The 18175-nt window shown below is 44.8% G+C and overlaps 2 protein-coding genes across 6 annotated transcripts in view; one reads left to right on the top strand and one right to left on the bottom strand.

The window, feature by feature from the left end:
• The window catches only part of wasf1 (WASP family member 1), a 51859-nt gene extending 42557 nt beyond the window's left edge, over nucleotides 1–9302 (top strand). For 4 of the 5 annotated variants that reach the window (XM_056427790.1, XM_056427793.1, XM_056427788.1 and 1 more), the window contains 5 exons: nucleotides 2816–2872; nucleotides 3481–3644; nucleotides 5156–5335; nucleotides 6572–7143; nucleotides 7550–9302. In XM_056427790.1, the coding sequence (XP_056283765.1) occupies nucleotides 2816–2872; nucleotides 3481–3644; nucleotides 5156–5335; nucleotides 6572–7143; nucleotides 7550–7707 (1131 nt within the window). In that variant the 3' untranslated portion in view covers nucleotides 7708–9302. The remainder of the gene's footprint in view (nucleotides 1–2815; nucleotides 2873–3480; nucleotides 3645–5155; nucleotides 5336–6571; nucleotides 7144–7549) is intronic. The other variant, XM_056427794.1, reaches the window with a different exon arrangement.
• Nucleotides 9303–10658: 1356 nt separating this feature from the next.
• On the bottom strand, nucleotides 10659–18076 carry kif25 (kinesin family member 25). The gene is given in 14 exon segments (XM_056427796.1): nucleotides 10659–12128; nucleotides 12528–12776; nucleotides 12826–12980; nucleotides 13627–13803; nucleotides 14091–14237; nucleotides 14399–14473; nucleotides 14567–14634; nucleotides 14720–14759; nucleotides 14844–14929; nucleotides 15028–15131; nucleotides 16173–16314; nucleotides 16505–16621; nucleotides 17707–17772; nucleotides 17906–18076. Coding segments are annotated over 14 exon segments (1713 nt in total). The 5' UTR covers nucleotides 17975–18076; the 3' UTR covers nucleotides 10659–11910.
• Between the last annotated feature and the right edge of the window lie 99 nt (nucleotides 18077–18175).

Genomic DNA, 18175 nt, shown 5'->3' with positions numbered 1-18175 from the left:
CCTCTCTAGATCGACTTGTTTGCCTTGCTGGTTTTGGTTTAGTGGTCAAACTAACACTTTCTGACACGTTTCAGCAGAGAAGTCTTGTCTTTTTGTTACGAACATCAAAGCATAAGAGCTCCAGAAACAAATGAGCATTTATTTGGGTATGGTTAATAACCTTTTATAACTTTCATCAGAAGCCTCGGATAGTTACAAGTCTGCACAACCCAAATCCAGCAGATCAGCAGCAGCACAAGAGTGTGTCTTGTGTGCGGTGTTATTGTCAGCAGCTGGGTGGTCCCGTTGCCATGTGCCTCCCCGTGGGGGTTATACACCCGCTTGCATAGCCGCAGTTATGCCGAGTCTGTCGCATTGAACATTCACACAGGCACACAGGGAAATGCCCGTGCGAGTGAGCGGGAAGGTTTGCACAGACGGCACGCATTCTGTCCATCTCATAAATCTCGTCCTGCTGGATTGCACACACTCGTACGCGCTCGCTGTGCTTACGCAGCAACACTGTCCCTGCCAGGACATTCAGATGAAAGATGACGACCCAGCGGAGCCACGCAGCCCTCGGAAATTAGCCACATTTATAAACGGCTGTGACGAACACGTGCAAGCACACACACACACACACGCGCACGCACACAGTTTCTCATTTTCTCTCACACACAAATACAGTGTACTTCCGGCTCTTGTTGACGATGCGGTTTTCACATTCATTTTGCCGCATTCAACCCGTCACTCTGGGATGCTCTCGGTCGGACAGATGGTTGCCTGGTGGTGCTACGTGTTATGTGTTTCCTCGCCCTTCTCCCACCTGTCCTTCCTGACACTCCTCATTGTGACATCAATTAAATCCAAAACCCCATCATGATGCTCTTTTAACTTGTCTTGCAGATTGTTCCCCTATGTTCTTTGCAAATGTAATCCTTAATGCTTCTTTGAATATAGCCAAGACTCGATAAGTGCAGACCTTTTTGTAAGTTAAAGGGTCTAGTCCGACTGAACCTCACCTTCTTATAAGACTCTCTGCACAGTTTGGAAAATCACAATAGGTTAAAATATTTCACCTTCCGATGAAGCTTTGAAGCCTCAGCAGGCAGTGTTGTCAGGGTGCTGCTGTTTGGATTAAATGATATTCAGTTATGTCACTCTAGATGTATAAATGTGCCAGAGCGGAGCAGCAGGAGGCGTGCGTGTGCGTGTGCGTGTGTGTGTGTGTGTGTACGCGTGTACGCTCCCCTCAGCCAGTGTCTCATCGCGGGTAATGGGCCTGATGAATCCGTATCAGTATGAATCAATAGGCATTACCATTAGGATTTATTCCCCTGCTCGCTGTGCGCGTCAACATCACTCAGCTAAAGCAGAGGAGACGCTGTCCACACCCCACGGTGTGTTGAATCAGCCAGCATGTTTCACACACACACACACACACACACACACAGTTATTGAATAAGCAGAGTGCGTCACCCTGGAAGATCAAAGCGACATAAAGAAATCGATTAGTATGGGTTTTAATGCAGAGTGACAGGAGATTATGTTTCAGAAGCCCTAGTTTTACCGTGCCTTGAAACACTTCTTGGGGAAACAATACACCACCACCTACACACCACGTACACACAGATACACACATTCACAAACAACCCGTATTGTGTTTCTGTTACCAGAAATTGGATCGTATCAATGGTTTGATTCCTCTGAAGCTCGAGGGGGACGATGTTGTGTTTGTGTCGAGGCAGCTTTGCGTTACAGCTCATTTTACACTTCAAGGATACCACTGTGTTGTTGTTGTTGTTGCCCACGAGGAGAGCAAAACCAACCGTGAAGGGATTCCCCCGACGAGTATTACCTCGGTATCCAGAGCCTCATCTATCTTATTTATCTGTGCCAGAGAGTTCCACTGTGGTCCAAAAACGATGAAAGACACGCCGGGCAGACGTGCACTGAGTGACGTGTTCATTCAAATGAACATGGACGTTGTTGTTTGTTTTACATTAATCCCACATACAGCTGGACATATTTCCCAACAAAGGAAGTGCCCGATCCTTTTGGAGTAACGTGTTCCACATCTACAATGTGCGGTGGCCAGATGTTTTAGAAAATGATGCAGCTCCTTTTTAAAAACGAACCCATATATTTGTGACCTGTCATTTCGGCTGTCATTGCTCACACGTTGAGGTTTTTTTAGGGGGGGGGGTCTGAAAACACCGGCGTTATGCTCACATACCGTCACCTATAAACGGTGTAAATTGTTTCTCAGGATTGCATATTATTCTCTGGTATGAATGCTTAAAGTGGTACGCATATTCTGTATGATATGTTTTGATTAAACTGATTCAGTCACATCTGTATTTCGCTGAACTGTGAAATGGTTCCTACTTCATTTCATTGTTGTTGTTGTTGTGCTTTAACCTGTCACGTATCATTTTGAGTTGATTCGAGCATGTGTTTGTTTTGCATGTCACTCTTCAATGCGAGCTGTTGTATATTTCAAAGTGTTCTCCCACGTGTGTAAACACCTTTTGTAGCATGTCCTCCCATTCCAGTGAAATCTCTCTCTTTCAGTGTGTGTATGTGTGTGTGTGTGTGTTTGGACTGGACTGGGAGTGCCACTGCGTCCCACTGTACCTGCATTGTGACGTCCCCTGTGCTCGGCCGTGTGTTGTCATTTTCTGTTTAACAGCACTTCTTGTCCCCTTCACTCCCACCTTCTCTAAACAGCCACTCTGTTGTTGTGCTCGATCCTGTGGCCGCGTCGATCTATTGAACCCGCTGGCCTCAACACCCCCGGTGCTTCTCTTATGTTTTTTTGTTTTTGTTCTTATAGCTGCAGGACCCCCGCATGTATGACCAGGTCTATAGGTACTTAGACCTTCCAGGGCAGGTATGTGAAAACATTTACATTGATTATAAAACACTGTGTGTGATTTCTGCTACAGCAGCACACTGCTTAGTTCCTTAAATGTATGTGGGATTTGAGTTAATTCAGTGTGTTTGACTATTTAAAATCCCCAAGTTTAGTACGAAAAGAAAGTTAGTTTGCTCTGTCAAATCAAGGTGAATTGTTGAAGAGGAAGGAGCTAGTATATGGATATGTATGTGGCACAGAGTTAAATAAACATGGTGTCACAGCACTTCAGAAAAATGTCAATTTCCTATTTATATATATATTTATATATATATATGTTTAAAATGTGTGTCTGAATAGTAATAAAATGCTCACCTTTCTCTTTCTACTGATCAATATGTCACTATGTGGCTGTTTGTAGAGTGTGTAACAGTAACTATCGGTTGGTTTAGTCTCAGAAGATGACAATATTATTTCCTTAACAGCAGCTAATGTGTTATCTTTTGTCTCTTCCCGCTCGCCTCCTTTTCTTTTTCTCCATCCACAAACCATCTCGTACACATTCTTCCCCCATTTCATTCTCACCCTCTCCCGCCCCTCTTGATCGGCCTCGTCCCACACCATCTCCCCCCTCCCTGCCAAAGATGAAGGCGATAGAGCGCTCGCAGGAGCAGGAGAAGATACCGCGGATGCCTCACGATCGTAAGAAGGAGTGGCAGAAACTGGCACTGGGCGCCGAGCTCGCCCAGGACATATCCGACGACAAACACAGAGAGGCCAACGGATCTGCAGGTTACCACGACAACAGGTATGTGGACGTCTCCGCCCTGTATTTGTCACACGTGTCAGAGTGGGAACACTGGTTGTAACTACAAGACCAAAAGTTAAGACATTTAGGTCAACTTGTAGGCAAACAATTACAACTTCTATCGAGGAAACTCAAGGCCACTCGGCCCGTTAGGGTTTACCAGCAGGGTCACATGATGGGGCTAACACGCACATACATGCTGGGAACCATGGAAACACAGCAGACAGACCACCATTGTGCCCACTTAACAGAGAACGATTAAAGCTCCTCACAGTTTGTGACTGTTTCGTGTGTCTCAAAGCTCCAGTGCCCATTTCATAATTAATCTGACCAATCTGTCAACGTGATGAAAAAAAAGAAGGATTTTATTCAAAGTGGTTGTTTTCTGATTCGTCAGCGCCATGAATGGCTGACAGGAAGTCTTGACTCCAAGTATCGATGAGGAGGTTTACCGCAGTGTCGGCACATACAGATGGTTGTGAATGCACGCTCCTGGACGTTGTCCCCCAGTAGCAACGCAGTGGGAAGGACCGCAAAACCAGTTCCGACGAAGCATCGTCTGAATTATAATTGAAGCAGAGGCACATTTACATTTTTTTCTCGTAAATAAAAAAATATATTAAACTGGTACAAGATACAGAAATAAACAGATTAACTATAATTATCTTTGAGTAACTTAATCCACTGTAGAAGAAGGGATTTGTAGCCTTTCATTTTATTATCTGTTACAATATCTAGATCAGATGGGTCCGCAGACTCACTGAGGAAAAAAACCCATCATGTCATCTCTAATTTCATAAAACAGTTCAAAGTGTATATTATTAGGTTTAATTAATTCTCAGAAACAGAACTCAACAAGTTTGAACATGTTTCCTGTTGTATTTGTTTATTTGTACACATCGTCTGAGTAGGAGTAAGTAGACTGTCGTGCACCACATTTAGACCAGCGTGGTGTAATTTACATCCAATCGATGACAATAGTTCACACACCCGTCGCCAGATGGTCTTCAGCCTGTAAGTTGATTTTCAGGATAAGGAAGAAGAAAAAACAGAAAGCTCTGCTGCGCAAAATAACATTTGTTTTCCGCATCTTTGCATCTGTCTCTTCAAGCCTGTGAACAGAATTCAAACAAATCTAGAAAGCTTTCGAGGGGGAAAAACATTCTTTGGTGGAGCCGCTCTCCACTTCTTCATGCGTGACAAAGCGACGAGTAGACGACCGCCGCAAAGACTCCTAGATGAGTGTCGGAGGGGAAATCTCACACTTTTCAGTCACTCAGACAAAATGTGTGACGAATATGAAAGAATTTCTGGATCTGTGCTATGTGTCGCATGAGCAGTAGTCATAGGCAGAATGTCTGTTGTTGTGTTGAGGTAACATTTGATTTGGGGCGGGGAACTAAATACTTGATATGACAATAGCCACTAGATAAAAACCACAAATCAGTGAGGGTGATTGGAAGGGGAACCAAACCCACTGTGAGTTAAGGACAACATATCTCTCTGCTCAGGGCTCCCTTGTACTTGGAACATTTGGACGGGCCCTTCTCGCTGGCGGCGCTGCCCTACACCCAGATGAACGAGCTGCTGAACCGTACTGGGGACCGAATGTATTCACGGCCCCACGACCCTCCACCGCCTCCACCTCTCATGCACCCACTGGGAGAGATCAAGCCACCCTCTGTGATCAGGTGGGACAGGAGACGACGCGCTACCTCAGTTTTGTGTCCCGTCGGAAAACCTCGAAGCGAGCGTTTTCATGCTTTTGCCAAGCAGTTGCAAAAAGCGAGAGGCGCCCGCCCTCATTGGCTTGCCAGGGAGTTGCATCTCTGATTTTCAAGTAGCATGGCTGAAAAAAGTGAATCCTGCTCATCGGCTGCCCTGAGCAGATCCAAGAAGTGTGAAGATAATTTGTAAAAGCCATTTGACTGTGTGTCAGGTTCACACACACACACACACACACACACACACGCACACTTTGCAATCCCCTCCTGTGTTGTTTTTCTCTCTCTTTTTATTTTCTTCTTATGGATCAGTTGGTCGAAGTGAGTGGCATTTCATTATTGTCCCGTGTCATTCTGGAGAGGATGAGGTTGTTTTGCTCCGTTAGAGCAAACACAGAGACGATGGAAGTGTGGAAGGACAGATGGAGGTTTTGTGGATCTGACTGAGGGAAAAACAGGGAAACGGCTCGGAGCAGGGCGGGATCAATAAAGTGTTACGGCCACTGAGCGTATTACAGGTTGTTTTTCTGCAGCGCACAATCGCCGCATATGTCATTGTTTGGAGGGATGGAGAGATCAGAGGAAATGATTACGGCTGCAGCACCAGAGACAAATCTCATTGCTTTTGTTTTTTTCCAGAAGTCTTTGCCGCTATCTCCTCTTACTAGCAAACCCTTTCTGGACATTTTTTTTTTTTTAACTTTTCAGTATTTCTCTAAACGTTGGTTCTAGTGTCTTGCTGTTTCTTCCTGATATAAACGAGCACTCATCATATTCTATATAATAATAATCCATTAAATTGATATAGCGCTTTTTAAGATACACCAAGACACTTTACATTCATACACCGTAGACACAGCTATGGGGAGAAATTCAGGGCTAGGTGTCTTGCTCAAGGACACATCGACGAGGGCGGGGATTGAACTGCCAACCCCCCGATTGACCTGCTAACCACTGACCCACTTTACCCCTTCCCCATATGTCATGTAGCACGATGTGAGACTGATGCACATCGTTCCAAATCAATCAAATCATTGATTGTGTGAACTATAACTCTTAATTATAGATTTTTATTGAACAAGGAAAAACAACGTGGATCTTCAAATGCACTTCTTAACATCGAAACGTTTTGTCCCTCTCCTTTTTTAGTCTATTCCTCCTCATGACCTCCTTTTCTTTTTGTCTCTCTCTTTATCCGTCTAGTTCCAGTTCGGGTTTTTCCGACAGCAGACCCCAGTCTCCAGCCCGGACATCAGGCTTCAACTCCAACACTCCTCCTCCCCCGCCTCCCCCTCTCCCTCCTCCACCTCCTCCGTTACCCTCCACAGGCATGCGGGGCACTCCTCCTCCTCCCATTCCTCCTCTACCAGTCCAGCAGCAGCACCCGGCTATCCCGCCTCCCCCTGCTCCTCTCCAGATCGCCCCAGGGGTGCTGCACCCGGCCCCTCCACCCATAGCTCCTCCCCTCCACTGCTCCCCGGCTCGTCTCCAGCAGGTCCTGGACCGGGGCGGCCCGCCCACGGGCTTCGGTACCCAGTCGGACGGCAGCATCCTGCCCCCTCCCCCGCCGCCTCCTCCCCTGCCCCACCCTGGAGCACGGAGCTCTTCGCCTTGTCACTCAGGCCCGCCACCTCTGCCGGCCTTCCCCTCAGCAGGAGCCATGGCCTCCCCGGCGCCCCACAGCCTTTACGATGTGGGGAGCAAGAGGCACCATGCAGCCAATCTGCCGACCATCAGCGATGCACGCAGTGTCCTGTTGGAAGCCATCAGAAAAGGTGGGTTGAGTGGTACTAGAAAGGTTTGGAACTTCCCCAGCCAGGAGTGACGAGTCACTTATTTAGTGCTGAAGTTTGATTTATGTGATGCTTATCGAATGCCAACATGTCATGAAGATCTATAAAGTTACAGCTGCAAATTGTGTCAAATATTTGATTGGTTTAAGGATGAATAATGAGTCTGAAAAAACGTTTGAGAAAGATGAATGATTAATGTCTCGTATCCCTTTAAAGCAAAAATGCCCAGTTCACTCGTTACAGCTTCTCACATTTGAATATCTGCTGATTTCATAGGAAATGGAATACCTTTGGGTTTTTGGGCAGCTGGTTAGACAAAACAAGCGATTTGAAGAGCGCACAGTACCTGATCATAAACCGCCCCTCTGCCTGTCGATGCTTCTTTCAGGCATACAACTGCGGAAAGTGGAGGAGCAGCGCGAGCTCGAGGCTAAGCACGACCGCGTTGGCAACGACGTGGCCACCATCCTGTCACGCCGCATCGCCGTGGAGTACTCAGACTCCGAGGACGAGTCGGAGTTTGACGAGGGAGACTGGATGGAGTGACGGCGACCGCAGGGATGGAAGAGAGAGGGGAGAAAAGCAGCATCGGAAGCAGAGGACAAATGTGTTCAGCCCCTCCCCCTCTCTCTCTCTCTCGACGCCTCGTCATCAAAGGGACTTTCTACTTTGGAAAGACACCAAACATCGTTGTTGCCCACTTCTCCTCTGTCAAATTGTTTATTTTTAATCGCTGTCTTTGTTTGTGTTCGGTGGAGGATCTCCACGTGGCCCTCGTTGGTCTTCTCGTGTTCCAAGAGAGATCGTTTGCCTTCATTCTAATCTGAACGACCACATGACCTTGTTTCTTCTGGATTTCGTTGGATGAAATCCTCCATATTCACTATTAATATCCATGAAAATTGCTTTTTTTTTGAAGAACCACTTGTTTTTGTTTGGGATCTGTATGTCAATGTAAAAAAAGAGGGGAAACAAATTGAAAAACACAAGAAGATAGAAAAGGAATAAATGAAGGCATGTTGCATTTTTCCTCAGTTCTCCGGCTCCGTTTTGCCGCCTGGTGGCTGAACGTGGCATTGAATGAATGCTGTTTCACGTTACCGTCTTTATTTGACCTTTTTCTGCTGAAACATTTGCAGTTTTTACGGACCAGTAGTTGTTGATACTGACCGCTACGTGAACAGCAACTCAGTGGGAACACCTGCCGGGTTGTCTTTTTGTTTTCTCTCTTGTTATCAGGACTGACTTCACCACTCAGAACAAGGAAAAGATTGTGTCGGTATGTCATGTGACGATTGCTGTATGGTTGAATCGTATGTCTGCTTCGGCCACACGCCTGCATGTCCATCCACTCACATCAGGGACATGTCCCCCAAGAGCTTCTTGTCTGTCCAGGTTCTCAGGAGCCACATATGCTCATGCTCACATCAGGCAATGTCAGACAAACGCTGAGTCGTTGGTTTTTAGCATCCTTTTCTCAAGTTCGTTGCCATAGAAATGGACACGGGAAGTGATTAGATGCTGTAGATGTACATCAGAGTTCCTGCCTCTCTTATTCCTGCCTCTCTTGTTGTCCCCGATGAATACTCGGTGTGCTGAGGAAAACTTTGAATTCTGAGAAGGTGCCCATGATAATGAGAGTCTGACCAACACCAGATACAAACCACTCAACACCCACCGAAGGCAGCTCTTCCCCCAGTTCCCCCTTTCCCGTGGACCCGCCCACTAACAAGAAGCCTGACCTCGTTTGGTTCCACAGCAGCAAACGGTGTTCAAAAGAAAACATGTCACTGGCTTTCCAGGCCTGAAAGAAGAAGACATTATGCCTTGTTTTGGCTCATTTCAAAGAAAATGTCTGCCATCCTTTTCTGTTGGTTTGTTCGTCCGTTCTTTCTTCGACTTGCCTTATTGTTCATACCAAACGTATCGTTAAGTTGATGAATGTATTGTGCTGTTACTACTTGCCTGCGCTTGTATGGATTTGCCGTTTCTATGTTTGGGGCAGGGGAGACACGAGGGACAGAAACCCTGGTTTAAAAAAGAAGATTAGATCAATACTGTATACCATGTAACTTATGTAACTGTTGACTGTAACAGTTTGCTTGAATTAATAAAAATCTAATGTTTGTTTCAGCCCTAAATGTTGCACACTAAGATGAGTCATGAACAAGCAGGTCAATTATTTAGAAAGCTCAAAGGCAACAACAATATATTTTTTAAATTATTATTCTTTAAATCCTAATACTATGAACAACATGAGTCTGTTCAACTTAATATTTCTGATTATTTATTGAATAATGCTTCAAGTAAATATATTATTATTTATTTATTGAAGAATCCACATCATAACGTCATAGTTTAATTGTTTTCGTACTTTATAATGTCGAGGCATTAATATTTTGTTACCAATAAATTGTACTGGTTACTCATTAATCTCTTAATTCTCATCTACAATCATGTAATCTATTAGTCATTTGTATCTGACAATGAGGTTCATATATGAGGGTTCACTTTCAAATGTCTTGGCCATAATCCAGATCAATTATAAATCCATTTTAAATAACTGAAAAGGGTCTAAAAGTTAATCAAATCAAGCTAACTCACTTATCAAGAACAGTTCACATCTGGACCGGTGGAGGAGAAGAACCATCGTGACAGACACGTCAGATATTGTTTGTCAGACGTAAACAAAAGAGTGAACGTTAAGAATAAAAGTTTCATCGTCACATCGTTTCTCCTCGCTCGCTCGTTTCTTCTCCCCTCCCCTCTCTCGTGTCTCTTCACAGTTGTCTCCACACAAGATGCTCCTGAACCTTTCACGTTTTTTTATCTTGTCACTCTCGTTATTGTCCCGCCGCTCTTTGTCCTCTAAGCCTGCCGTTTCAACGAAGCTTTGGCTTTGGGCATTTGAGCTTTCGTGTCACGGTGGCACACGAGATCCGCTCCTCGCAAACATGTCAGCTTGGGGTCCGCGTGGATTACAACTTCAATACATTGTGCAGCTGACGGGAGGAGGCAGGTCTAAAGTGTGTGTACAGTGGCTTATTCTGCTAACGCTCGGAAGATGTCCAACTGTGACACCTTGGAGGAAATTGCCTGACTCGTTTACCCCCGACAGACCAAATAATCATTAGCTGCTGCACCTTATTATCCTCCTGATGGGTTTTGCTCCATTGGACAAAACATTGTACAGCGCCTCACATGCTGCCTGTCACGTGAAACAAAAGATAAAAATAATACCCTGTTGCTCTAATGCTAAAGGGATTGTGTTTGTTCCTCTTTGCTGTAATCTCCACAGCGGCAGACATCATACTGGAACAACCCCCCCACGGGGAAGGAGTTTGTATGGAAAGCCTGCTGAGAGCATAAACTTTATATGAATAGTTGATTTTAAGAGCGGCTGCACGATGTATTATTCAAACACTGTTTTAATTACCTAGTGACAATATGTTTTGCAGTACATTCTTCTGGAACAGACTGATACACAAAGACACAAATTATCTGCACACCAGCTGTTTATTTTAGAGTTTGACAACGTTTTCTACTAAGACTACGCTATCAAGGCGTTTAAACGATTTATAATGTTCAACCCCCAAAAAGAATTGATGCTTACAGACACAGAAGACATCAACCAGAGTGCTGTATAAACATAACTACACCTAAAAGACGAAAAAGGAGAAGGCATGGCATGCAAGTACTGAGATGTTGACGAGCAGAATACATGGAAGACGACCTCAGTCAGAGAGACTTTGCATGATACTCGACTGTTGACTTCTACAGCTAAATGAACGTGGAAATGAAAATACAATGCATTATTATTTCCCAACCTTTATGTGTAGTTTCATTGTCTGTCATAATTACTTAGCACCCTTGGTAATTGTCACGGTTATTTACACATTGTGTATGTGTTTTGCATTCAAGTAAGCCAGTACGTCTGGCTTCAGATAGCCCCATAAAACATTTAATGCTACCAAGATCTATTTAAATATCACATTTCTGGCAAAATCCATTTATTTCCTCGTTAAAGTAACAACTAAGAGTAAGAAGGGCCTCGCTAACACAGAACAATAACATAATAACAACTAGAATGGGCACTCGGTAGAGCGCATACCTTCGCATTTCACAAGATTGGGCATTGAATTATGAACATTTTGGCATTAGTTGCATGCCAATTGGATAAAAATTGACCGTGCTATGGTAAAAAGAAGATGTTGACCTTTTCATGACCTTGACCTTTGACCCGATTGATCCCAAAATCTAATCAAATGGTCCCTGGATAATAACCAATCATCCCACCAAATTTCATGCGATTCGGTTTAATACTTTTTGTGTTATGCGAATAACACGCATACAAATAAATAAATAAATACACGGCGATCAAAACATAACCTTCCACATTTTCAATGCGAAGGTAATAACACTCTCAAATCGGTGTTGGTGGCTTGATTGCGACAGGATCTATGTTGCCACAGCATCTGCAAATAATGAAATCTCTCCTCTGTTTCCTCCTGGTGGAGAAGAACAAGAGGAGATTCAAGGTGGTGAACAATAAGGAAAAGATGAGATTTAATCCCATGCATTGTACTTTTGTTTCTCTATCATTATTGGACATGGACAAATACTTCTCCCGGAGTATTTTGAGTCACTTTGGGTCTGTTTGTATGTGTGTATGCTAGAGATGGGGTTACCAGACGAGGATGAGGAATCTCTCGGCTAGATGAAGACATTCCCATGAAAAGCAGACATGAGTCATAGGTCATATAACAGAGAGGGAGAGAGCGTGTGTGTGTGTGTGTGTGTGTGTGTCTCACCGATGGCGTCCTGTAACAGATGAGTGAGTTTGCTGTTCCTGTAGGGGACGTGTGGTCTCTGCTCGGCCAGAGCTCCCAGGACATCGGACAGAGCAGAGAGGCTGCGGTTTATACAGGACACCTCCCACAGAGCTGCACCCGAAACTCCAGACATACCTGGTACACACACACACACACACACACACACACAAAGACACATTAATCTGACCTGAAGCTAATCGATCGCTCAGTGAACAGGCTCTGGGTGTATTGGGTTCAGTGACCTTTCGCATGTGAACGTAAAGGTTATTAAAGGTATATACTAAGACCTGCATCTTCAGCTTTGTTTGTACTGTGAACATTTATACGTTGATTAATCATTTAATATTTCATGGTGCAGAAACTAAGCAGCATATTTAGCTAAAAGTAACACCAATATGGAACTGAAAACTGGTGATCTTACTTTGAACAGGTATAATTCTGGGTATATTTTTCAGTTATAAAGTTGCCTAGTGCCTTCAGACATTTAGGAGCCAGAGTAGCCGTGACACCGGCAAATCGCTGAGCTCCTCTCACCGACACACTCGCTCCCCGCCAGGTCCACCAGCTGCAGCTTGGTCCTGAAAGGAGCCTGAGAGATGCTGGGCCTGGGGGAGGGGCATGGAGACTGGGAAGGGGAGCGGCATGGAGAGGAGGGCGTGCTCGCGAAGAGATGATCGTCAGATGCGTGGTGGGCGGCAGGGTTGGCACGGCGACAGCGGGGACTCCACCACTCCTTCCGAGCGGAGCGCTGCATGTCCTTCTTGGCTCTCTGTAGCCTGCGGGCTACAAGAGGAGCGATGAAGTCGGTGCGCCGCGTGCCAACGCGCCTCACCCAGGGCCAGAGCGCTGGGGCTCTTGGAGGAGATGGTGAGGGTGACAACGAGGTGGCAGCGCGAGGAGTCGGTGTGCACCAGGGTGGGACAGTGAGCCCTGAGCTTTAAAACGCCGCTGATGATCTGCATCACCTCAGAGGCATTATGCACAGTCCTGTGAAACACATGAAACTCAGACACCATCACCCGGTCTTTTATTCCCAAAGCTGTCATGACGAGCTATGTGAGAGGTTTCTCTCTCTGTGGAGGGAAGCGTCTTTTTACTTTGTTTTGGTTTTCCCGCCCACAAATTTACTGTTTGGTTCCCTCGCACCACTCATACAGTGTTGTTTTCACAAGCAGCTGTTTTTCAGAATAAAGGCACAAAAAACTCACCAAACATTCAACAGCTAAAGAGCCAGACACACCCCACCCCATAAGGGGACACAACTCAAAATGAATATGAATATTGCTCCTTATCTGCAAGATATGTAAATAAGGAACTTTTTCGAAGCAATTAAATAAAAGGATCGCTGCAACAAGCTGAGAAACACAATGAACAAATGATTTACTTATAAAGTTTCGGTGGCAACCAGTTGTCTCTCTACAAATTCAGCAGCTACGGAGCAACATGAGCGTTCAGTTGGAGCTGTGTTTCTGGCCACTTTAAGAAGTGTTTATGTGACAAAATAACTTTTGAGAAACATATCCGAGAACATAATTATGTTGTGTTCTTTACTACAATGGACCCTTTCCCATTACACAGAATTTGTCATTTGTCATTTTTCTGGTACCCGTCACTCGGCCCCGGCTGTACTCACTCATTCGTGAGGGAGGTGACCTGGCTGGTGCCAGAGGAGGTGGTGATGACGTCCCGGCGCTGGTCGGCACTGTTGCCCTGCGCATCTCTGGCCAGAAGGTCAAGCACCTCGTTGTTATACACCTCCATCACTGATACCTCCACTCTGAGGCTCTCTGCCGGCTTCTCAGAGATCAGCCTGGGTCACACACACACACACGTACACACACACACACACATAAAGATCAAAGTTCAACCTAATTGTATTCTATTTGAACTCCCAAAGCACATTATGAATTAATGGGCTGTATATATTTTGTATTCATGATGCTTTTTGAAGGACTGAAGCAGAATAGAATAAAGTGGACCAGCTCTACAGTGGTTTTCAGCACACCATGAGCACATATTTACTTCTTGCAGAGTTTAGTCACTATGCACTGTAAATATCACAAAAACAAATGAATAAAAGATGTATTTCTTTCTCACCGAAAGAGCTCCGCAGAAGCTTTGGGGATAATACCCTGCTGTGCCTCCTGCTGCGTCCCCGAGTGCTCCTCCAGCAGCTAGGACCCCATCATGGTGTGAGTCTTCCCACTGCCTGTCTGCCCGTACGCCATGATACACACATTATAGCTGCAGGGTAGACAGAAAGATAACAATCAATTCATACTATGCCGTTTGTCATGTATTTAATTGTTTCTTCTTGGCGGTGTTTAATGGATATAGTGAATAAATGAACACGTCTGAATGACGTGGGCTTGTTATCGCCCTTCGTTGTCTGCTTTCAGGCTCACCCGTCCATCAGAGAAGTGAGGAGCGGCTGCACTTCCTGAAACACGGCCTCCTGTGAATCCTCTGCTCCGTGCACTCTGGAGGAAGCACAATCATAATAATCATGACAAAACTGAACATGAGAACATAACAGTAATATGTGTGTGATCAATGTGAATGTTTGATTGTACCTCTCAAACTCAAACATCTTGTTTTGCAGCGGCATCCCTGTTTTTCTGCAATTCACCATCACCGTGTCCTTAGAACAGCACATGAGGAATCACAGAAAAGAAGTGAGGAGCCCGGTCGCAGCGATGAGACACAAGAAAGAGTCCGGGACTCACATCGCTGATTGCAGAGACCACTTCTTCTGAGGACATCGGCCTGAGAGAGGAAAGCGCAGTACAACTCAAACCCAGCTATCTTGCAGCATTTCACGCTGCCATGATGGATCATGCGGCGACCCACCTTGATCCAGACGTGGAGGACTGGACGTGGTCAAAGGGTAGAAGTGGTCGCACCCTGCAGTGAACTCGGATGTTCCCTCTCAACTCCTGGAGCAACACAAAGAATGGCAATGAAGGTCAATATATCAGAAGCTACTGTTGTGTCTACTTTCTTCTGACACTTCAAATCGGTCCTCACTCCTCACCACCAGAGCGTTATGGAGTTCTTTCCTGCGCTGGCTCTCTGCCCTGCACCTCTCCCTCTCCTCCTCCAGAGAGCGCTCCAGAGCTGCAACACTCGCTTGCAAATCTGGGCAGCAGAAAGAACGTTTTGGGAACATTTTATATCACGGACTGGGGGTTAAAGGTTCAGCCGATTGGTGCAGGCATGTTGAGACAATAACGAACACAACCTTAATTTAAAAGCCTCCACTGGACTCGATGCTGCCTGAGGTACTGTGAACAACCGGGTCAGATTTCTGTGCAGTAAAAGAATGTGTATCTCAAGGTATTTTAAGGTAGAAAAGTGGATGAATTAATTATTGTCTTTGTAAAAATCAACTCAAAAGTCTGAGACATCTGTTCTCTGGTCTAACTCTTTGAATCTAGACCATGTCTTTAATCCTGGAGCACACACACACACACACACACACACACACACACCTGGCACCCAACAACTCCTTTCACTCAGGACAGACTGAGACATTCAAGAATAGCCTTGGTAGAACTCAAATATTGCAGAGGGATTTATCTACCATCAACCATATAAAGACAATAAATAAATATTTGTTTAAAGCAGCTTGCAGCATTCTAACGTGTAGTCAGGAAGATCAGTTTTAACCAATCAGAGCCATGGTGAGTAGCCGACCTGCAGGGCTGCATTAGAGCACGTCCACCTTGGACAACCTCGAAGGGCCGTGTGAGAGAGAAGATGGGCGGGGTCGAGAGGATTACCATACAACAGAGCTTAATCAAGATACAGCCAGCACATAACCTGTAAACCACTTAAGAATGGAGAGAGCCGCAGAGAGGGGGAATGAGTTAGCGCAACAGAAAAATGACGAGAGACGTAGGGAATGAGATCGCAGGAAGGCGGGGAAAATAAATGACCCTTTAAATAATGACAGTTTGAAACCATCCCTGTGGTTTATAATACCTGGCAGCACCTGAGTAGACCGAGTAGCGTAAAACAAAGCAGAGCAGACGCCGGTGCAGCCTCTGTTGATAGTTCATTGTAACACAAACACTATGTGAACCTTGGTTGCTCCTCTAAATCGTTACGTAACATGTGAGAATCATAAGAATGATGTCAGAGAGGCTGTCATCTATTGTGTCACACTCAGATACTCACTCTGAACCTCGTCTCCACGGTGACCATTCAGAGAACAGCTGGCTTGCTCTACTTTTTCCAGCAGCTGCTTGCTCTGCTCCTCCAGCTCACTGGAAAAAGTGAAATACACTGCGACAAGTTCACTCAAGTCCTGCTTCACAGCCTGCAACAAGCACACAGAGGGGACACATGAATTGTGTGCGGTCTGTGTGTGTGTGTGTGTTTCTGAGCTCCCACACTACGTCCCTTTCATGACTTTGTTTGTTATCTAGTGAAACATCTCAACAAATAGACGTGTAGGCAAATCACAAGCCACTATTAAACACACAACATTCACCTAAGTGCATTTGTACCTGGACCTCGGCGAGCAGTTTGGCGAGGGCCGTCATGGTTATCTTCCGAGCATCCCTCTGGTGCTGATGATAGTTCAGGGCCTCCACTTCATGGTCACGACGGAGTTTCCCCAAACACTGAAAAGGAGACCAAATCTGATTGTGCACTTATTCTGCACTACTTCATGTATACTTTGTGCCAAGCTGCAGTTTGACTATATCCACAGCATGTGTCATGTGATGCTTCATTTAATTCATCAAAGTGTGAGCACACTGCATATGTTTTTTGAGAGGCTGATTTGTTTGTCAACTGATGAGTGATTAAGAACACAGAATACACACGTCTGAGACTTCTCACTCGTTCTATAAGAGAGTTTACTAAAAAGCATTGAAGCATTACACTGTAAATACTGCACAGCAGGTGAATTCATGGCTGCTCACATTTAAAATAACTGTTTTTGTACGTGTTTTACATTATTCCATTATTATGTGCACATTGATTAGCATTTGGAGAGCCAGATCTTAAAGAAGCACGTCATAAACAACCTCATTGACATGCATCTGTTCCAACAATACGCACAATATCAGGACCCTGGATAGAACTCTATATTATTGTCATTTATTACACATGTGCTTTTCCTGCTTTGACAAAGGGCCTATAAACCCGATTAAACATTATCCTTTGAGTAGATTGATTATGACTAGTCTATGTTAAAGTGTCGGTATTGAGCATTTTAAGGCTATTGAGATGATGGTGTGTGTGTGTGTGTGTGTGTGTGTGTGTGTGTGTGTGCCCATATTCTCATAATATAACAGAGACAGTATCAAGACGACACATGGCAAACTGATACTGTCCACGGGATGTTCTGGTTCCATACAGTTATATAAAAAATACAGAATGGGCCTCTCTGATGAACCTTCAAGTGACATTACATCCATGATCAAAGAGGTGGAAGAAACAACTTTTGAATTTAAAGCCAAGAGGCACAAAATTAAGAGACAAAAAGCCTTCTTGAGCAACTCATGAGGTCAAGGACAGGGACGTCGTACAGATTGTAAAGCACTTTGAGGCAAATTTGTAATGTGTGATATTAAAATAAACTGAATTGAATAGAATATGGCCATCAATCAATCAGTACAGAATAGAATAGAGTGATCAGGGATTTCCCTCGGCCTTAAAGGTTTAACCCTGTAAGTAAAGAATGGCCGACACATCTTATTACCTCGCCAAGTCTTAAATGGAGAATAGCATTCTCGGTCTCCAGTTCCAGTATTCGCTCCTCTTTACTCTGAAAAAACAGTGAAATATTACAAAGTGTAGAGTTATGTATTAAATCACACATGGTTAAACTACAGTACAAGTCCGTTCACAATCTCTAATACACTAAACTCGCATTTTGAATGACACTATTAGTGCTTTACCCTCAGTTTGTGCTCCAGTAGGTATACCTGATGCGCACATATCTGGTCCTGGTTTACAAAAAGAGGCATTTTTTTCCTCAAAGAAACACGCTCGTAGAGAAGAGAATGAATGCCTCCTCGTATCTTTCCTTCACAGACAGCCACATCGCGTCAGTCGTGTCGAATAATCCAATTAACAACCGCCAACAACAAATCGCAGCCACACTCACCTGTCTGCTCCTCGGTGGGGGGAGGATGCCCGTTTCCGGTCACTTTATTTCTGGTGGCATT

The sequence above is a fragment of the Pseudoliparis swirei genome, chromosome 12 (genome assembly GCF_029220125.1).
Source record: "Pseudoliparis swirei isolate HS2019 ecotype Mariana Trench chromosome 12, NWPU_hadal_v1, whole genome shotgun sequence".
Lineage (NCBI taxonomy): Eukaryota > Metazoa > Chordata > Actinopteri > Perciformes > Liparidae > Pseudoliparis > Pseudoliparis swirei.
The sequence above is the reverse complement of the archived record's forward strand: the minus strand, read 5'-3'. Positions and strand labels throughout refer to the sequence as shown.